Source organism: Chelonoidis abingdonii, chromosome 2, assembly GCF_003597395.2.
Source record: "Chelonoidis abingdonii isolate Lonesome George chromosome 2, CheloAbing_2.0, whole genome shotgun sequence".
Classification (NCBI taxonomy): Eukaryota; Metazoa; Chordata; order Testudines; family Testudinidae; genus Chelonoidis; species Chelonoidis abingdonii.
This window is the reverse complement of record NC_133770.1, coordinates 191,412,740-191,433,680: the sequence shown is the minus strand read 5'-3', so window position 1 is coordinate 191,433,680 and position 20,941 is coordinate 191,412,740. Positions and strand designations below refer to the sequence as shown.

Here is a 20,941-nt window from a genome sequence, read left to right as displayed (position 1 = left end):
GTTCAGATGTGGTGGTCCAGGCACACTGCAGACAGAGCAGGTACAAAGGGGGTGCATAGGTAACTAAGCTCACCTTTGCCCCACATTTTGCTCCTTGCCTTCCAGCAGCCTTATACTGGCTGCTCAGTGCCCCAAAGGACTAAACCACATCCAAGGACCAACATAGCAGCACATTGGCTACAAGCTCTGTGTCAGCAGCAGGGATAAGGACTTGGCGTAGGACTCTCAACACAGCACGTGCAACCCTCTTGTGTTAGGTTAATGCTCTCTGGGCTGGATAGATTGGCACTGCAGTGATTGTCTGCCAATGGCATTGCACTAAGTGGTGCTGCTGGACCAGATCATCTGCTGTCTTGTTGCTTTATCCTCCATGGAAAGACAGTTCCTCAGCTTTGCTCCTTATCCCACAACCGTGCATCTTATTTTCCAACTGCAGTCCAGAAACCACCAATCCTGAGGCTGAAATATCATCTACTCCATCCACCCTCCCCTTCTGCCAGGGACCAGAAATCCCATTGTACTTCCTGTAGTCTACTGCCTGAAACAAGCAGGAGACTCCAACTTCAGGCAACAGTCCACACATCCATTTTCGTCCCATCCACTCTACACAGCTCAGATAGGAGTACCCCATTCACAGAGCCAGGACAGTATGCTACCTGCCTAGAATGTTACATTGATACTTGGCATTGACTTTACTACAGATGAAGTTGTACTATAAAGGTATGCCTGACAGATAGATGGGGGGCAGTTGCAAAGGGTTAGCAGCAGCTGGGGGGTAGAGAGGAGGCCCAGGGCATCCTTAAGGATAGCACTTACCTGTTAATAGTCTCAGGGAAGGTATTTGTTAAGGAAGCAGGACGTCTGCTTCAAGGGGAAGAGAAGGGCAAGGAGCTCAAGGCTGGACTCCACTGTTCCTTATGTTTTTATGTAGAACTCAGTGACTCTGGTAAGTTAAAATCCTGCTCTTATTGTTAATTATATTATGTGTTCAACTCATGAGTAGTGCGGTTTTGAAGGGGTACGTTAATGCTGAGCGTGTATCCGTATACAATTAAACGACAAACTTAAGTAACAGCATATGATCTCGTTGTTTTGGGTTAGGTCTGCAACCATTGGTGGGTGTATATGTGGGGGAGGGGTCAGAAGTTATGCCACTATGATAAACTTTTTTGTGTGTTACAAGCAAATAGCAAAGTACTGGAGCATTTTAAACAGTAATCATCCTCTTTGGAAAATATACATAAGGCAAAATCTTTCCTACTTTCTCAGTGTTTTCAGGAAGCAGTTTTAAAGACTCTTCCAACTCTTGATAATTCTAGCTTTAAAACAGAAGATTAAAAGCTGAATTTTAGATTTATGCTTTTTTGTTTTTACTACATCATCATTTGCCAAGGCATCCATTCTGGGCATAATTGTTTTAACCTGCCTAAATAAACCAACAAACATCAGAGCTAGCAAGAGCCAGCTAGCTGGACAGCATAAATGAAGAGATGGGGTGGGAGGGAGAAGAGGAGAAAGTACTTAAACAAGGGCTCTGTGGAGATAAATAGGAAGAGAGCATGTTGTGCTGAACATTTCAACCAGCAACTGTTTGGAACTTGTTTTGATAAAATAGGAAGAGAAAATGACACCCACCCTTTGAAATGCTCTCTGGATAAGTGATGGAAATCGAGGTGTAGCTAGAGAACTAGAAGGCATCAGGGTGGGTGAGCTGAACGCAGTGCACTTTCCCTCCCATAGGTCATTATTTTACCTTTTTCCTTATTGACTCTTGCTCTTAACACCTTCCCTGTTAGGATCCCAAGCCATCCTGCATTTGCCACTTTTGAAAGCACATCTCAGGCTTGTTGACGACTGGTAGAAGTAGTCAGGTGGAGGAGAGCCCAAATGATTGTAGGAAGCAGACTGACAAGCTGGGGATTGTCTTATTTAGGTTCTTCACCCTCAGCCCTAGAAAACACTAGACTTTTTTCAGTCAATTGTGTTGTAAAGAAAATGAGTGAAGTTTATCCAAGCTGAACAGACTCCTCTTACTGTTTAGTCAGCAAAACCAAAGAGGTCAATTTGCCAAACACAAGGATAAAACCGGTTGGCATTTTATTTGAGTCCTGGGTATTACAAACAAAGTGCAGCTTTGTCAACTACACTTAATGCAAATTCTTAATCAGTTCATAGTGGGGTTCACAGGTCTGGTTCAGCGCAATTTCACTCAAAACCTTAACCACCATGGGCTTCAGTTTCTCACTTCTGAGCTCAGAATTCTGTTACCACACCTACATTTTGCAGTGTGAATGAGCCAGGTGTTAAACATCCAGTGGTTTTCTAGACCTGGGTAACTCCCATGACATAGATGCAGCCCTGTAAAAGAACTAGTGGTCTTATTTTAAAGGCTTTTAATATACATAAGTCAATTAAGTACAGATGAAAGGAGTCAAATTAATGCCCTGTAGCTGCAGAGAAAATACAGCTGGGGAAGCAACAATGCAAGTTTTTCCAATAGCCCTGTCAATGTATTTCAAAACCCTGGCCTGAAGGGATCATTTCCTGAGTCAGAACCTCAGTATCCATACCCATTCACTCCTTGCCCTCTCTGGGTATGCCAACATTAGTTCTCAACGTCATGGGTGTTTGCATATTGCACTAGGAACTGGATCAAGACCAAACCACTTCCTAAAGGTCATTTGACAACCAGTTGACTTGGCCACTGGGGATTTCAACTGCCATCCAATCCCCTACTATCTAGTAGAATACAGAGAAAGAACAGTGCATTATCCTGTAAAATGCTATGCTTTGAAAGTGTAAGGATACACAAAGTTAAATCAGTTAGCTGATAATCATTAGATGCCACACAGGATTTTACTTTGAAAGACCACAGGCTTGCAGAAGTATAACAATTTCTGAACTCTTTAGTTTCCATTTTCTGTTCACCTGAGCATTTAATTACACTTTTGCTGCTACAATAAATTTTTCAGCCTGTCAGGTGGGCAGTGGTTTACACAATGTTTAAGTTGCTGGCTAAAGAGCTACCTTACTGTACTTGGCACAGGTGTAAGTGTTCCCATTCTGATCTAGAAGGGTTTTACAGTCACTCTGCACAGTGGGGTAAGGCCCTCAGAAGAGGCAGATAGCAGGTGCGTGGAGGTAGCAGGCATTTAACTCTTCCACCATCGCAGGAATCAAATCAGCACTTTTTTGATAGTCAGACCTGATCTTTGTATCCTTTAGTTATGTAACTTTGCTACTACCTCCCATTCCCCTGACCTGCAGACAGATTTCATCCCACATTTGCCCCAATCTCACCACCATATGTAGTAATGAAACCAGCCGCAAGACAACTGCAGTATGCTTCATGATCCTGGTCATCTATGTCTCCAGAAAGAGATAAAAGGAAACAAGTCAGGTCAAGAAAATTCTGACTTTTCTTTTTCAAATGGGAGTTGGATCAGGCCCTAAGGTAAGTTCTTACCAATTGAATAAGGAATTGTTATACTACACGTGCCAATATGTCTAGTCAGTTACAACTAAAAGGGCAGTGGTTGCATGCTTGAAATGTGCATCTGCTACCAGTCTGAAAGGGCCTGCTGTTCTGATTTTAAAAACCCATTTGGGCCTGATCAGTCTTTGAACAGGTGAGCACTGGACATTCAAAACTTGTTTATTTTTCATTTAACAGAAACAAAGCAGTTTTCTGTATTTGTTGGTCTGGCTGTGCCGGTTTAGTGCTCTGCAAGAAATGTGAGTTTGATTCCTGCTTCTGGTATCCTATTCTCCAGAGAGCAAATGCAACCTTGAAAAACTAAAAAGGAAAAAAAAACCACCCCCCTACATTTAAAAAAAAAAAAAAGCCTAAAGTTTGGCTCTTACCTCCAGCTATCAGCTCCTGAATGATAGCCTGATTTTCAAAAAAATCAAACCAGCTCCTATTGAGGACAAGTATAGCAGTTTTTGTTTTTAATGTTAGTCTCTATCTTCAGCACTACTGCCCTAGGCTGAAATCTTGTCAATGCCTAACTAATGAAGCCTGGGCCTGAGCAGTCCTTGGATGGAAGACCTCAAACTGTGCGAGCCTCAAATTGCAGACTGTGCATCATACTGTAGTCTAGCGAAATCTTCTAGTGTAACACATGAGGAAAAAAATTAAGGATCCTACGGGAATCTCTCTGCATTTACTGACTTTTGTGCCATTAAAATATCAACTTTAAAAACATTTTTGTGCATAAGATATAGATTGACATTCTATGAGTTTAAAAATTCTTAATTTTTACTAAAGGGAAAACAGTTGTGCAAGTGTGTGTACAGTTCACCATGTAACAAAAAAAGCCAGTTGCTTTCTCCGGTTCTATCGATTTGTCAGTGTGCTTCTGCTTGACATAAAGGCTTCTGTTTTAAGGTCATTTTTTACTTCAATCGTGAATGCAGTTCTGTCAAGGTTGAAAAGCTTCACAAAATCATGTTGATGTCACCAAAAGTTTTGTTTGTAAAAAAAAAAAAAAAAAAGGGGGTGGGGTGGAACATACAAGTGCTGGCCAGTTCTCAGGAAGCCTCCTTTGAAGTGTCATCAAGCTCTGAAAAGCTATGAAAGTCAGCACAAAGGATTCTGGAGTGCATCTGAGGAGGAACAGCTGGGTCAGGCTGCCCCCCTGGCTCCAGGCCCCAGCACAAGTGCCACCCTCTCTTTTTCTTTGCTCTTTAGTCTAGTCTTTTGTTCTTGTTCCCCACCCAGCTCCCCCTGTGATCTTTGCTATCCAGGACTTGTTTGTTTATAGCTCCCCCTCTCCAACACCAAGCTACCTCTGGGTGAGGGGAAGGGACGAGTGGGTGAGATGGGGGGAGTGGAACAGCAGCATGGCTGAGTTGAGTGCCATAGGAGCAGAGAAAGGATGGTTGCAGCCGCTCCTGTTACCAGTTACACTAAGGGCAGCTTTCAAGGGATTGCCTGCCTCGTCACTTCTGGCAGCAGCAAATACTTGCAGAGTGAAGCAGGGCATCTTAGGTGTCACAACTTTCCTTTGCCCAGTCCTGTGCTCCCCCTATGCCTGCTTAGGGAAGCCTACCCTACCACCCTCCCAAGTTGGGGGACATGGATTTCACCAATTACTTCCATAAAAGTGGAAGTTGTGTCCTGTCCACCCCCGCTTGATCACATCCATTACAAATTCCATAGTACACACTGAACACAGGAAGTAGCAGTGGTACTATGCACACAGAACGCAGTGGACCTCTTTAGCCAACCATACGTACTTGGGGAGGTAGTGAAGGTTCTAGATGCCGTCCAAGGAATGAAAGCAAACGCCGCCAGATAAGGCCACTTCCCAAAAACATAATTCCGGTCACCAGCCAAAATGCTCTGTGGTCCTAGCAATGGAAAAAAAAAAGCCATTAATCATGCAGCTCTTTCTGTGGAAGAAGGGTCCTCGGTGGATTCCCTCCCACATCTCTAATTTAAACCCCTCTCCGTGCCCTCCAAAGGCTCCACAGTATGGTGAACTTCCTTGGCTGGGGAAGGTTGGCTAAGATTCCGGGTTATTGCAAGGCAAAGTGATCCACTTGATACACCATCATTTCCAGAGCACTAGTGTGCTGGTCTCTGGATTTTAGTGTTCCTCACTATCACACTAGCCCATGAACGGTTCCTTTCAAAGATAGCTCTTGTTTTTACCAAGAATTTAGAGATCTCCTCCCCCGCCCTCATTTTGTGTGTGTGAAGGTGGCGATGAGGGAAGGAAGGGGAAAGAAGAAATCTCTTCCTTTTTAAGGTAACGCATGTAAGTGTGATAGCTACCAGCAATCTAAGTGTAATTATTTAATTTACAGTGGAGTCACAGCTCCACCATGAAGTCTAGAAAATTATTTAACTGATTTACACCTTTGCGTATGAAAGTGACTCTAATACAAACTCCAAGACCTTTCAGAAGTACGAATGGCTGAACATTACTATGCCTATTGTCAGCCACCATGCCCAACTACAGTATTGTCCTCCCTTTTCCTCTTGGAATATTACTCTTCCTGATCATCCAGAAGAATGTCCTGCAGCAGAGTCATAACTAAACAAGCCATGAACTAATTCATGCCAAAAGAAAGTCATTGCACTAAAGCTGGAATCAGTGGGCCCAACTCTCTCACTTTACACCAGTATAAAACTGGAGTCTTATCAGTGAAGAGTGTTATACTTAACAGAAAACCTGGGTTACGTCAGGTGCATTGGTACCTGTGTGGTCTGTCAGTAGTTATAAAATCAACTCTAAAGCAGCAGTGGTTCTCACCTCTTCAAAGGAGGATTCCAAGTTCATACCAAAGGCTACTCCAATCAGTCCAAAAAGAGAAAGAGAAAAAGTCCCCATGGTCAGCTGTAAGTTCAGTCTCATCATCACATTACGGTGGCTGAAGAAGGGAGAAAGATTTAGGAGATGAACACAGATGTTTACTTGCTGTCTAGTAATAGAGTTTTATGCAGGATGCACTACATCAGAACAAATTGACAGAGCAACTCACACCGGTATTAGGCAACACAGAAACAAGAGCCAGTGTGTCAGGTGATTTTTCTCCAAAGAGATGTTCTGAAACTGCAGCAGCAATGCACCTCTCAGGAAGCAGACTCTGCTTTGCAATCAGCAGGATCTATGACATCTGGTCACACCTGTTATAAGTATGTGTGTAAAGTAACAGTAAAAGTTCATGGAAACTTACATTTTGTTTTCTTACCATTAACAATAGGAATTTATAAATGATTATTTAAAAGAAACATTTACTGTTACCTTGCAAGTATACTTACAAAGCAGCAGAGGGTCAGAAAATACTGTGGACTGTAAAGCAGAGTCTACTTTGGGGCATTCCACATCCACCTCTTCTCAACTCTTGCTGGCCTCCAGATGGAGTGTCCACTCCAAACGCTTCTTGAGGTAACTCCCCACTCAAGGAGGAGAGAATATCATACACTGCTTTTCAACAGTAGCTTATATGATACCCTTCAAGATGTTAAGACTATAAATTATTTTTAAATACAGAAAACTGAAAAAGTTGATTAGTGCGTAATAACAAATTTCAGCCTTTTATTTATAATAGTTTAGTCTTAATAGAGCTAAATATTTGAGGCAAACTAAGCTGATTACTGTATCATGCTTAATGCAGATGAAACATTTATTGGATAGCAGAAGATGTGACCTAGGAAAACCAGGGGCATGTTCTTGAAGGCAGACACCAACACTTAAGCGTAACCTACATTTAAGAGTCAATTGAAGTTTCAGTTTTGCTGCATTACATAGCAATTCTTCACAAATAAGTTATATTTTCCCCATGAACATCTGGGTATTTCTTTTAACTATTACCTCCCCAGAACCACAAGGAATGAGCGTTCCCAATGTCTGCTCTCAGACTCGAATTCAAAAAAGGGTAAACCAGCACCAATTTCTGCAAAGCTTCTGGCAGTATAACAAGTATGTGTCACAAGAATAGTTAACCTGTCCAGGTTGATGAAGATGATACTTTCGGAATCATCAATCAATACTCTGAGTTCACGTGCTTCATTAGCGAGATCTTCGGCTTGTCTGTAATAATTCTCCAGCAGCAGCTCCATTTCCTCTGCATGGTCAATTCCAGACATGCTCTCCTCACTGTGAGCAACAATTTGTATTTTCTAGTTAGGGATCAGCAATGCGCTTATCAACAACGTGTTCACATGTTCTGAAGCATGGGCCCAGAATGAAGTGAAAAGGGAAAAACTCTGCACGAGTCCTGTTTGACAATAATGCTGCAAAATCCAGTTAGGCGCATGGGAAACTCCTGCTGTTACAAAGAGTGTCATCAAAAAGAAGGTACGTGCTTTTCCAATGTCTATTGGCTGAAGAGCAAAAAATGTCAGTTACTTTGGTAAGCAAAATGGGTAACATTTGCCATGCTATAAACATGCACAGGCAATGTATAAATATTAGTGTCCCAGCATCACACTGTGACATTTTTAAGGGAGACTGTTAATTTTCTGGTGCCCTCAAATGTGGAAGTTGACAGTGATGCTGTTAACACTCCCTTCTGTTCCCCCACACAGTGAAGTCTAAGTTGTATACATAATATTGAAATCTACTTGGCACTTACACGTGTTTTTAGTTGCACATCAACAATAACTGAAGCATTTTAGTTGAAGCATTTTGTGGACACAGGAACTGATGACAGCAGCGTAACAGTCAGTATGTGAAACTGCTGGCACTATCCCCTTTCCTGAAGTTTGAGAGATCTCAGTCCTACTGGATGAATCATAGGTGCCTGGCACCATCCACAAGGCCCAGAGCACCTAGCCAGTCACCTTCTCTACAACAGGCATACAAGTTTCTGGAGTTAACTTTTTAGATCTTTCTTTTGACTAGGCAAACAGTGAGGTCTCTGAGAGCCACGACAGCCCTCTTGTATTTAAGACATCAGTAATGCTGCTAACACTATGCTCAGGCTGAGATGGGATACACCACCTTTTAAAAAAGAGGTAAAGCATTATGGTTTAAAAACACTGTACAGATCTTTTTTTTGAGGGGAGGGGAGAGAAAATCTAATCTGGTATTCAGGTTGTCTTTGGACAAGACATTTTAAAAAGTGTTCTGGATTATCCAACTTTACTTACAATACTTGTGGATCTGTCCATTTAGTTAGACAGAGCTCTTCAATTAATTCCTCTTCATCTAAGATTTCCAGGATTGTTTCTTTGAAAACTTTAAGATCTGTTTCTAATTCTGACAAACTAAAGAAAAAACAAATAGGCATAAACAATCAGGCAATCCCATTTGCATTACTGTAGAGAGGTAATATTTTCATTTTCCCTGGATCTTGCCAGAATGAGTCACTGGGGAAGAGTTTCTTAGGCCTGGTCTACACTACGCGTTTAAATCAGTTTAACGCTGCTAAAATCAGTTTAATGCCGCACCCGTCCACACTAAGAGGCCCTTTATATCAATATAAAGGGCTCTTTACATCGGTTTCTGTACTCCTCCCTGACGAAGAGAGTAGCGCTAAAAATCGGTATTACCATATCGGATTAGGCTTAGCCTGGATGCAAATCGACGGTAATTGGCCTCCAGGCAGCATCCCACAGTGCATCACTGTGACCACCCTGGACAGCAATCTGAACTCGGATGCACTGGCCAGGTATACAGGAAAAGCCCTGCGAACTTTTGAATTTCATTTCCTGTTTGGCCAGCGTGGAGCTCTGATCAGCACAGGTGACCACGCAGAGCTCATCAGCACAGGTAGCAATGCAGTCTCCTGAGAATCGAAAAAGAGCTCCAGCATGGACCGCACGGGAGGTACTGGATCTGATCGCTATATGGGAGAGGATTCAGTGCTAACAGAACTCCGTTCCAAAAGACGAAATGAAAAAATATTTGAAAAAATTTCCAAGGCTATGATGGAAAAAGGCCACACCAGGGACTCAGTGCAGTGCAGAGTGAAAGTTAAGGAGCTCAGACAAGCCTACCAGAAAACCAAAGCAGCAAACGGAAGGTCCGGGTCAGGGCCAAAAACATGCCGCTTCTACGCTGAGCTGCATGCAATTTTAGGGGGCTGCGCCACCACTACCCCACCCCTGTCCGTGGATTCCGAGGTGGGGGTTGTAATTCAACCATGGCTGAGGATTCTGCGAGAGGGGAAGATGAGGAGGAGGAGGAGGAGAAGAGGACGATCTTGCAGAGAGCACACAGCACTCCGTTAGCCCCAACAGCCAGGAGCTTTTTGTGACCCAGACAGAATTACCCTCCAGCCCTCCCAAGCCACTAGCCCAGACAGTGAAGCCATGGAAGCGACCTCTGGTGAGTGTACCTTTGTAAATATAAAACATGGTTTAAAAGCAAGCGTTTTTTTAATGATTGATTTGCCATGAGGGCTTGGGATGCATTCGTGCGGCCAGTAAAGTTACTGGAAAAGTTTGTTAACATGTCTGGGGATGGAGCGGAAATCCTCCAGGGACATCTCCATGAAGCGCTCCTGGAGGTACTCCAAAAGCCTTTGCAGAAGGTTTCTGGGCAAGGCAGCCTTGTTCCGTCCACCATGGTAGGACACTTTACCACGCCATGCATGTAGCAAGTAATCAGGTATCATTGCATGACAAAGCATAGCTGCGTATGGTCCGGTGGGATTGCTGGCATTCAAGAAACATCCGTAGCCATTCTTTATCTCGCTGTTATCCTCAGCAGAGTGATATTGTTCATGGTAACTGGTTGAAATTCAGGAATTTAATTAAGGGGACAGAAATGGCCATTTTCCTACTGGCTGTTGCTTTAAAAGAAATCCTTCCTTGCATGTAGCCAAGCAGGGGGAGGGAGGAAGGATAGCGCTGAGCTTTTTTTTGCGTTTGGCTAGCAGGAATCTTCCAGCTACCAGCCACGCGGTGGGGGGGAGGGGGGGGTGATTAGCAGTGATCTTCCATGATACCAGCCATGCGGTGGGGGAGGGGTAAAGCAATCATCCTAGAGAATTGGATGGAGGGAGTTGGCTTCTGCTGCTGCATGTTAACAGGAAGAAGCATCAGACGGCACTGAGTATATGAAGGCTGGAGAAGCGAAAGACAATGGCTTACCATGGTCACATGCAAGCTGAATTCTGATGCCCGGACCTGCGTCTGTGAGATCTGTAACACCAGAGCCACAGGCACTCAATATTAAGATGCAAAATGCGACCTTGTAGTGAAATCACATGTGCTATGTAAGGTGAATAGTGTTGTTCACTGTGAAAGAGTATAAGCATTGTTCTGTAAAATGTATCTTTTTAAAATACTTCTCTCCTATTTTTTCCTCCCTCATGCAGCTGCAATTTTTCAAGCCTCCCTAGTCCATCCCGAAGGCTAGCTCAGATAAGGCGGAGGAAAAAGAAAGACGCAAGACGAAATGTTCTTGAAATCATGGAAGTGACCCGCAATGAAAGAGCTCATCTGAATGAGGGAAGGACGTGTGATAGCAAAGTACAGGAAAGATGCCAGTGAGCGTGAGGACAGGAGGGACCAAAGCGAGGATAGGGGAGGGATGCTCGAGATGAGAGGTGGTAGGCAGGAAGATCAGCGGTGGCGGGATGCAACGCTGGAGCTGCTGCGTGATCAAACTGATATCTCCGACGTCTGGTGGAGCTTCAGGAAGAGCAGCGGGGTCACAGAGTGCCACGCAGCCCCTGTGTAACCCCTCAATCCCCTCACCATGTTCCATATCTTCCTCACCCAGACGGTGTAAAGAACGCGTGGGGGAAGGCTTCGTGCACCCGCCCACTCCACCCCGTGGACAGTCCAACCAAAAGGCTGTCATTACATTGAAATGTGTTTAATGGCCTTTTCCTTCCCTCCTATCCTCCTCCCAAACCACACCCGGGATACCTTGTCAGTTCTCTGCCTCTTTTATAAAATGACTTTTTAATAAGAATACATGATTTTTAAACGATAGTGACTTTATTTCCTTAAGCAAGCTGTAATCGAAGGGGGAGGGTGGGTTGCTTACAGGGAATGAGTCAATCAAGGGCGGGGGGGGGGGTTCATGAAGGGGAAACAAACACAGCAGTCACACCATACCCTGTCCCATGATGAAACTCGTTTTCAAAGCTTCTCTGATGTGCACCGCTTCCTGGTGTGCTCTTCTAATCGCCCTGGTGTCTGGCTGCGCGTAATCAGCAGCCAGGTGACTTGCCTCAGCCTCCCCCCCCGCCATAAAGGTCTCCCCCTTACTCTCACAGGATTGTGGAGCACACAGCAAGCAGCAATAACAAAGGGGACATTGGTTTGGCTGAGGTCTGAGCGAGTAATGTGCACCAGCGCGCCTAAACAGCCAAATGCACATTCTACCACCCATCCTGCACTTGCTCAGCCTGTAGTTGAACAACTTCTGACTACTGTCCAGGCTGCCTGTGTATGGCTTCATGAGCCATGGCATCAAGGGGTAGGCTGGGTCACCCAGGATAACTACAAGCATTTCAACATCCCCAACTGTTATTTCTGGTCTGGGAAGTAATTCCCTTGCTGCAGCCACTGTTTAAACAGAGTAGTTGTTCTGAAGACGCGAGCGTCATGAACCCTTCCTGGCCATCTCACGTGGATGTTGGTGAAACGTCCCTTGTGATCCACCAGTGCTTGCAGCACCCATTGAAAAGTGCCCCTTGCAGTTTACGTACTGGGCCCAAGTAGGAATAGGGAATCGCCCCCCACTGTAATCCCATTGCAGCAAAGCCATCCACTATGACCTGCACGTTTCCCAGAGTCACAACCTTTGTAGCAGCAGCTTAATGATTGCTTTGGCTACTTGCATCCCAGCAGCCCCCACAGTAGATTTTCCCACTCCAAATTGATTCCCGACTGACCGGTAGCTGTCTGCGTCGAAAGCTTCCAGAGGGCTATTGTCACTTGCTTCTCCAACTGTGAGGGCTGCTCTCATCTTGGTATTCTGGCGTTTCAGGGCAGGCGAAAGCAAGTCACAAAGTTCCATGAAAGTGCCCTTAAGCATGCGAAAGTTTTGCAGCCACTCGGAAGAGCAAAAACTATCGTCCCATCCCACCAGTCTGTGCTTGTTTCCCGGGGCCCAAAATCGCGGTTCAATGGCTAGAACCTGCCCCATTACCAGCAAGATCTCCAAAGCGCAGGGGCCCGCGGTTTGAGAGAAATTCTATGTCCATGTCCTCATCACTCTCGTCGCCGCGCTGCTCCTAACCGCCTGGCTTTGCAGGTCCCGGTTCAGCATAGACTGCACGAGAATGCGCGAGGTGTTTACAACGTCACGATTGCGGTATTGATCTGAGCAGGGTCATAATGCTGCTGTGCTATGGCATTTGCACAGTTCACCCAGGAAAAAAGGCACACAAATAGTTGTCTCTGCTTTCACGGAGAGAGGGGTGAGGCTGTACCCAGAACCACCCGCGACAATGATTTTTGCCCCATCAGGCACTGGGCTATCAACCCAGAATTCCAAGAGGCAGGGGAGACTGCGGGAACTATGGAATAGCTACGGGATAGCTACCCACAGTGCAATGCTCCAGAAATCGACGCTAGCCTCGGACCATGGACGCACACCATCGAATTAATGTGGTTAGTATGGCCGTGTGCACTCAACTTTATACAATCTGTTTTACAAAACCGGTTTATGTAAAATTGGAATAATCTCGTAGTGTAGACGTACCCTTTAGAAAATTTAAATCACCATTTTGCATTTAGCCACGGTACTGGTCCATTCTGGGATCAACTGCCTCAAAATCACCAAAACCTTAACTGAAAAGGATTTAGTGGTGTATTCTGGGCATATTTCAAGGGTTCATGAGCACTCGGAGAAACAAGTAATCCGATTCAGACAATTGTATCGTTTGTTCTATTGACACATAGCACAACCCAATAAGTTTACATGTACGCAAATGGTTTGAAAAGTGGTTTCAGCTCCTGATTTTACATTACAATGAACATATTAAATTGCCTAGTACTAATTTTTTTGCATTATACATAGTTTTAGAAGGTAGACTACAAATCCTGAAGTGGGATTTCATTTTTTTCCAAACTAGATAGTTCATACATTTGAATTTACAACAACAAATAAATTGCACAATTTAAAAGTAAGGTTTTCTAGGAAATATATATTGTACACAATTTTCTGAAGTTCAGCTATGCTCCCCATTGCTTACTCTTATTTACCTCTTGCCATTTTGTAGCAAAATGTGTAGTTTACTTCTATCCACAGATAGTAGCTTGGGATCCACTAGAGCTTCCAGCGTCTCAATGATCTGAGGTTGCAAAACATTAAGTCTCCCTTGCAGATTGCTGATCTAGATAATAACATGATCCTTCATAAGAATTAAAATAATCCTTTTAGAATGGTTTGGGTAACTGACTCCTCTCACTGAACACAGAATTCACTGTTACAATGTTCACTATGCAATCTACTTTTTCAATACGTAGGAGCTATCTGGAATACAGCTAACATTGACAAGATAAAGTTTACCCACTGCAATAGTTTTTTAACTGGGGCTGGGGCCAGGGGAAGTGATGCCTTTCCCTGGCTGGGGCGGGGCCGCAGGAGAGGTGCCTCTCTCCACCTGAGCAGCCCTTGATAGCCTGCTGCACAGCTTAGAGGGAGCTTAGGCGAAAGCCTGAAGTCCCACAATTGGAGACGCTGCCCGCCATCCCAAGGCTGAAGCCCAAGCCCCACAACCCCTGGGAAGGTAGGGAACTCACTGGTTGTCTGCTCTTCCAGTATTCATGGATCCGGGGGGAGAGGATCCAACCCTGCCGATGGCCCGGGGGGACAGGCCACTGCTTTGCCCCCCCACCAAGTCACTGCCCAGGAGGCTGTGGCCACAAGAAAAGCCCCTGGTGATCGCATTCGAGAAATGCTGATCTAGTCTGACCTACTGCATAATACAGGCCAGAGAACCTCCCCCAGTAATTTCGACATCAAAATGTAACTTTTATGTTTCAGCGTATATCTGTCAATCTTGATTTAAAAACTCCAAGCGATGAAGAATCCATTGTGCCCCTTGGTAAGTTCTTTCAATAGTTAATTCTCCTCACTGCTAAATGTTTGCCTAGATCCCACATAACCAAAACAACCAACCAAGCCCAAAGCAAACCCAAAATATTAAAATTATACTGTCATTCCCATGAAACAACATTTTCAAAAGTAGCTAAAATAACTAGAAGCTCACCCAATATTGCAGTATTGCTTCTATGGCTCTAAATTCAAAGGGCAAGGAATATGTAACTAGCTGACCTTCTCCAGACAGCTGAGATGCAAGTTCTTGGAACAGCCAGTGCTCCATATTTAAACTGCGATAATCTAGTATCAGAAGAAACTCTGGTGTTACCACAGCCTTCAAAAACTGAAAAAAGAGAATGCAGTTAGACAGCCAGCTAATACTTTATGAAGGTTTCTAATTTTCTCATTGCCACTTTATGCATTTCAGAATTCGGTTTTCTGTAAAACCACTTCCCACAAGGAGACTTATGATAAGCTTTGTTTTTTATTTACCTAGATTTTTATGCCATACTCGTGTCCAGGGTACCCAAGTGTCTATCTTCCACTGTCATTCCCCCCACAACCCCAGAAGTATATGGACCAGACTGACACTGGAAGCACTTCCTTTAGTGTACTCAAAGAGGCCTCTGGTGTTACTGGAGGACAGGAAGAAAGAAAGATTCTCCAAATTTTTTAGCTGTGCTCATCCTGTGCCTCTAAAAATTTTCATCATGCCCACAAAGGGAAAAATTCTGGCCCTCCTGAATAGAGATGGCCGTTCTACAAAGGACAAGGAGCTCATTATTATGAAGTGCAACATGAAGTGTTTCTGCTTGCTAGATATTCAGTGCCAGGGTTATCTGTAAGGACAGATGGATAATATACACAAGGCCACAGATAGCCAGTATTAAAAGGGCCCTGGATCTCACTAGAACATGACTGAATTGGCAACTGAGGGTTTGGCTACACTTGCAGCTGTACAGTGCTGGGAGTTAAAGCTGTCTTCGTACAGCTGTGCCAGATGAAAGGCTGCAGTGTGGCCACACTGACAGCTACCAGCACTGCAAGTGTGGGCCACATTTGCAGCGCTGTTGGAGGGTGGTGCATTATTGAGCAGCTATCCCATGTTCAAGTGGCTGTTACGTGCTTTTCAAAGAGGGGGTGGGTGGAGTGGTGACGGGAGCATGGGGTAGGGGGTCGAGAGAGAGAGTGGATTTTTGGAGCTGACACGTGTGTCAGCTCCCTGCCTTGCAAATTCCGACCACTTCCCCCACCTCTTCTCATTCACTCTTAAATGCAAATAGCCTCAGACCAGATAAGCATTGCTCGAGGACTTTCTCCCCCTGCTTTTTCTCTTGTCAAGCAAACCACTAGCTGTGGGACATTCCTGCCTGCCTTCTGGCTCTCGATGTAAACAATTGCTGTTTGTTTTTTAGATAAGCAGCTCCAGAGAGCCCCAAGTTCACAACAAAACAAGAGGTTCTTTAGTTAAAAGCATTATAAGGGAAATTCCAGAGGTCAGTTACAGTGTCAGTAAGATAATTCACTGTTTAAACTGGCACTCCAGCGCTGCAGCACCAGCGCTGTTCTCTTTATTCCTCTTGTCCATGTGGAGTACAACCAGCGCTGTAGCCAGGGAGATAACAGCGCTGTATGTGCCTTGCCAGTGTGGACGGGGAGTAAGTTACAGTGCTGTAAAGCCACCACTAGCGCTGTAACTCTCAAGTGTAGCCAAGCCCTGAGACATAGTTCAAGTGTATTTTAACATCTCTTTATAGGTGTCAATAGATTTAAGACCCACTGAAGTTAATGAAAATAAAAATATCACTTTACCTCCATTCTAATGATAATCCTGTTGTTTCTAGTTGCAATGCTCATTAGATGCTGAAATCTTAGATCTCGAGCTTGAAGACCCAGTTCCTGGTACAATTCTGTTTTCTTTCTTTCTACCAAGAAGACATTTAAAAAGAAAAATCTTATCTGGGAAAAACAACATGTTTTATAATTATGGATTAGTCTGTTTAGCAGTCCCAGAAAGAAACTAACTTGATAGTACTTCCCACCTTGATCATCTAATATAATTCTGTCTAACACAGCAAAATAGTCATAACTTGGGTGGAAGAGAACTCCCTTTGTTTATTAATAAAGAAAAGTCTAGAAGTAACCACAATAACAGGCAAAGACAGTAAGTTTCATGTTAGAACACTTTAGCAAAGCTCATGTCAAGCACGTTTCATGTCACAAAGGTATCCCAAGAAGGAAAAATATACTGGTGGTGGGCTGGGACAAAGAGGAAAAGGATGAAAGCAAAACAGAACCACATGAGATGGTAGTCATATTGCTTAATGCACCATCGGAAGGTGCTCAGATGAATGTGGTATAAGAGTTTGTGTAGAATAGACAAGTAAAAAAAAAAGGGAAATGCTGCAACACCGACAGTTATCTAAACCCATGAAAACTTCTTGAATTGAACCAGTATAAATTTTCACTTAGAAAATTCTATATTGCACAAAAGAGCAAATAGGAAAAGAAAACGAAAACTACCTACCAAAAGAGGTAATATTTCCTTCTTTGTCAAATTTCATCTAAAGGGGGGAAAAAGAGAAAAAAGAAAACACGAGAAGTAGGTATTTTGTTCTCAAAAAGCTGCTGTAACATACAGGAAAGGAGTTGTGTGAAATTGCTTATATTTGCTTTGAATTCTAGTGGGGGTGAATCAGTCCACTTATTTAGGAGGGGCAAGTTATGCTATCCTGTTGTCTCTGCTAATACTTCTCAGGTAATTATGAATGCCTTAGACAACGTATTTCAGGTCATTTGACCATGTGGATGCTACACATGGTACCTGGAAAGCAGCGCCTATTAAAATATTTTTCAGACATACACCAATTAAGTTCATAACTATATCTTTGGCTCGCACTGATATCTACTTCCCAGGAAGAATTTTCTTTTAAACAGAGAATGAGATTTTTGTGTTGGCACAAGAGGGGTTCTTTACATTTTGTGTTTCAGATTTTGTTGTTTCATCTTGTGTTGTTTTAACTGAACAATTTACATGGCAAAGGGCAACAACAGTGGGGGGCTATTCCTTGATTTTTGAATAGTATTTACTGTGTAATTCCACTACGTGTAAGTGAAAGGATAGATAGCATGCTAATGTAACAAAGCAAGGAATAATTTGTTTCTAACACCTTATTTACTTTTCATTTGTATTCCAGGGTATTAACATGAGTATTTTCTCTAAACTTAAAGTCATTTTATTGGAAAAACTGCAAAAATTGATTTGATCAAAGCTTTTGCACTCTTGCTTTGAGATATGTAGCTTATTCAAAAGCTATTCATTTTTTTTTTTTTTTTTTTTTTTTTTAAAGCTAGTAGCAGTATATAAGAGGAAACAACTATGTGGTTCTCATTGTAGCATCAGGGCCTGTATGTGTATCAATGCTCTCAACTGTCTGCTTTCATGTGGGATCACATCATCTCTCAGCTGCACACGTACAAAAAGATATTCTTCCTTCAACCATTGGCTGTCCTGCATTGCAGCTACCACATTCCATGACATTAATACAGCAGTCCCCAACGCAGTGCTCGTGGGGCATTTATGTGCGCCTGCATACTGACAAGGGAGCGCTTCCACAGGACAACCCACCGCAAAGGAGCATGGATGCAGGACAACCAGCCGTCAAAATGCAGCAATGCCAACAAGCGTCGCCGCCAAAATGTCGCTGCTTCTCGGCGGCATTTCGGCGGCAACGCTTCTCAATGATGCCAGTTCTTGGTGGTATTTCGGCACCTGGGAGCCCACCACACTCTTCTGGGAACATGAATATACTATTGCAACAGAAAGGTTGGGGACCACTGCATTAATGAGGGAAAAAAAGGCAAAAATAGTGTATTTTTAATAGCGAAAGCATGTATTTTACAAAAATTCTTCAACAGTTAAACTGTCTCTTCATGATTAAATTGTGAGTTAACAAGAATTATCTTCTCATAAAAAAAGCATCTTGGTATTTTGCTAGCACATTATAATACTCCTGTTGCAAATATCTCGACATAAACATAACTTTCCTTCAAATCAGGGTTTTTAAAACTGTTTAGTAATATCCACACATTATGAACACATCATGGACAATGACCAGTTCTGTCAAATAATAGTTTGAGAAAAACACAGGCTGATTAGCTTGGAAAAACTGTCCTTTGTTGAAACCTTTCAATACACTTACCACTGCAAACACAGGGACTACGCTGGCTAAGGTGGCTTGAGAGGCCTCTGTCGCTGAGTGTCGACCCAGTTCATCTGCATAAAGACACACGGCAGTTATAATTTTCTATTACCAGCACACGGGGTCTTTTGATAAATACATACTTTTTTCTTCTCTTGCACACTAAGTGGAAAACTGTCATAAGGAACCCAGTTAAATACAATTTCACTTAAAAAAACAAACAAACAAACAACACAACTGATTTAAGAGGCACTGTCAACTTAAAATCTAATAGAAATAAAATTCCTTGAGCCAACGTTTGTGGCTTTATGACTAGTTTTCTTATTCAGAATGTTTCTCCTCATTGTTGTGTGAAAGACGCATACAAACAGGAGAAAATAACTATACCTAAAGTACCATCAAGTCTGCAAAGTAAACACATTTCCTTTCCACCTGTTTGTGGTAATCTTGTTTTACTTGCAACAAAAGGTACAAAAATATAAATTAGATTAAATTGGAGTATCCTTTAAGAACACAAAGCAGCTGCAATAAAGAATAACACTCCAGTCCTACAATGAGCTCTGTGCAGCTCTACAAGTCTACCTCCATGAAGTTGACTGCGGGGATTGGAGCCTACATTTGTTGAACAAATGAGTTATTAGTGCACTATGGTAATGAATAATAATACCTAGTTTTTAGATAGTGCTTTTCAACAGTAGATCTCAGTGCTTTACAAAGCAGGTCAGTATCATTATGCCATTTTACAAATGAGAAAATGGAGGCACGGAGAAGCAAAGTGACTTGTCCAAGGTCACCCAGCAGGCCTGTGGCAGAGTGGCGTACAAAATGGAGGTCTCCTGAGCCAGGCCAATGGTCTATCTGCTAGGCCACTTCCCCTCCTTACTTAACAGAAAGGCCCTGCAAACATTCACATGCTTTGTGCATAGTAGTCCCACTGACTTCAGCAAGACTACCCTTTGTTTGAATGTAAAAAGTGAAAAGAACAGGAGTATTTGTACACCTTAGAGACTTACAAATTTGTTAGTCTCTAAAGTGCCACAAGTACTCTTTTTCTTTTTGCGGATACAGACTAATACGGCTGCTACTCTGAAACCTGTAAAAAGTGAATAAGTGTTTGCAGGATGGAAGGCCTTAATCTGCGTTTCATACTGCATGGGCTGTTGGTAAATGACTGACAGGCTCAGCCAGAACTTCAAAGGAGCAGTGTGCCCATTTTCTTAGTTAGCTGTTAATTATGTAGACATAAACCCATTTGTGGTTTAGTTGGATGTTACTGGAAAAGGAGTTTGGAAATTACAGCAATGGCCATAATCCTGCCACTGACTGTGTGGGGTACACCCCTATGCCTCAATTGTCCCCACTACACAGCTCCCAAGCAGTCAATTTCAGGATTAGGTCCACTATTTACAATTAGGCACCTAAACAAAAGCAGCCCACTTTTCAAAGAAGCCGAGCACCCACAACTCCAAAATTCAGGCCATTTATTTATGGTTTAGGCACCTAGAAATTAAATTCTGGCCTAATACTTCAGGAAGATATAAAAAAATTGTAAGTGCCAAACGGATTCAGAAACTAACCAGTGTCCCAATTTTATAGGGGCAGTCCTGATATTTGGGGCTTTGTCTTATAGAGGTACCTATTTCCCCCTTCCCCCACCTTGATTTTTCTACACTTGCTATCTGGTTCCCCTAAAACACACACTGAGACTTATAACTACTTACCTATTCCCTGGTGCCATTTCCAGGCCTGAACAGGGTGGAACAACAATTGTGCACCCGACAGGGTAACCAGATAGCAAGTGTGAATAATTGGGGAATGGGGGTGGACTGTAATAGCGGCCTATATAAGACAAAGCCCCAAATATCAGGACCCCTGGTCACCCGAGGAAGTGGAGACCCCTGCCCGTGGATTTAAGGCTTGCTCAGTGGGCTGAGCGCTTTGCTGTAGGATTAGCGCCGCTGTAGGTTTATAAACGCCTCTCCCCGCGGTGGGGCCCGTCCCTGCCCTGCAGCCGGCTCTCCCTACGCCAGAGCAGCCGAGTCCCGGGGCGAGGAGTAGGAAAAACGCCCAGCGGAGGCACCGGGGTGACGTGAGAGGGTAAATCAAAAGGTGGGTCTTTCGCTCCGGAGCCGATCCGCCTCCCCCCCGGCCGGGCAGCAACCAGGGCCGGCTGCGCCGTGTGTGGTGCCCTCCTCCCGGGGCAGGACTTACTTGCCCAACGCCACGGCTGCCCGCGGGGAGCTGCGGCCCCCAGCCGCGGCCGGCGCTGCCCAG

The 20,941-nt window shown here is 43.7% G+C and overlaps 1 protein-coding gene across 4 annotated transcripts; it reads right to left on the bottom strand.

Annotated features, from left to right (window-relative positions):
* Positions 1 to 3,665: 3,665 nt before the first annotated feature.
* MRS2 (magnesium transporter MRS2) lies at positions 3,666 to 20,935 on the bottom strand. Of its 4 annotated transcripts, XM_075062874.1 has the most exons (11): positions 20,879 to 20,935; positions 18,668 to 18,741; positions 16,993 to 17,029; positions 16,278 to 16,390; positions 14,635 to 14,808; positions 13,625 to 13,755; positions 8,606 to 8,722; positions 7,458 to 7,610; positions 6,264 to 6,381; positions 5,220 to 5,355; positions 3,666 to 4,421 (listed from the first exon to the last, which is right to left on the bottom strand). In XM_075062874.1, the coding sequence occupies exons 3-10, from the start codon at positions 17,027 to 17,029 to the stop codon at positions 5,224 to 5,226; spliced, it is 975 nt and encodes a 324-aa protein (XP_074918975.1). In that variant the 5' UTR covers positions 18,668 to 18,741; positions 20,879 to 20,935; the 3' UTR covers positions 3,666 to 4,421; positions 5,220 to 5,223. The 4 variants fall into 4 exon arrangements, with proteins under 4 accessions (XP_074918975.1, XP_074918976.1, XP_074918977.1 ...); XM_075062875.1 differs by lacking the exons at positions 3,666 to 4,421; positions 20,879 to 20,935 and having other exon boundaries at positions 4,486 to 5,355; positions 16,278 to 16,386; positions 18,668 to 18,719; XM_075062876.1 differs by lacking the exons at positions 3,666 to 4,421; positions 8,606 to 8,722; positions 20,879 to 20,935 and having other exon boundaries at positions 4,486 to 5,355; positions 18,668 to 18,740.
* Positions 20,936 to 20,941: the final 6 nt, after the last annotated feature.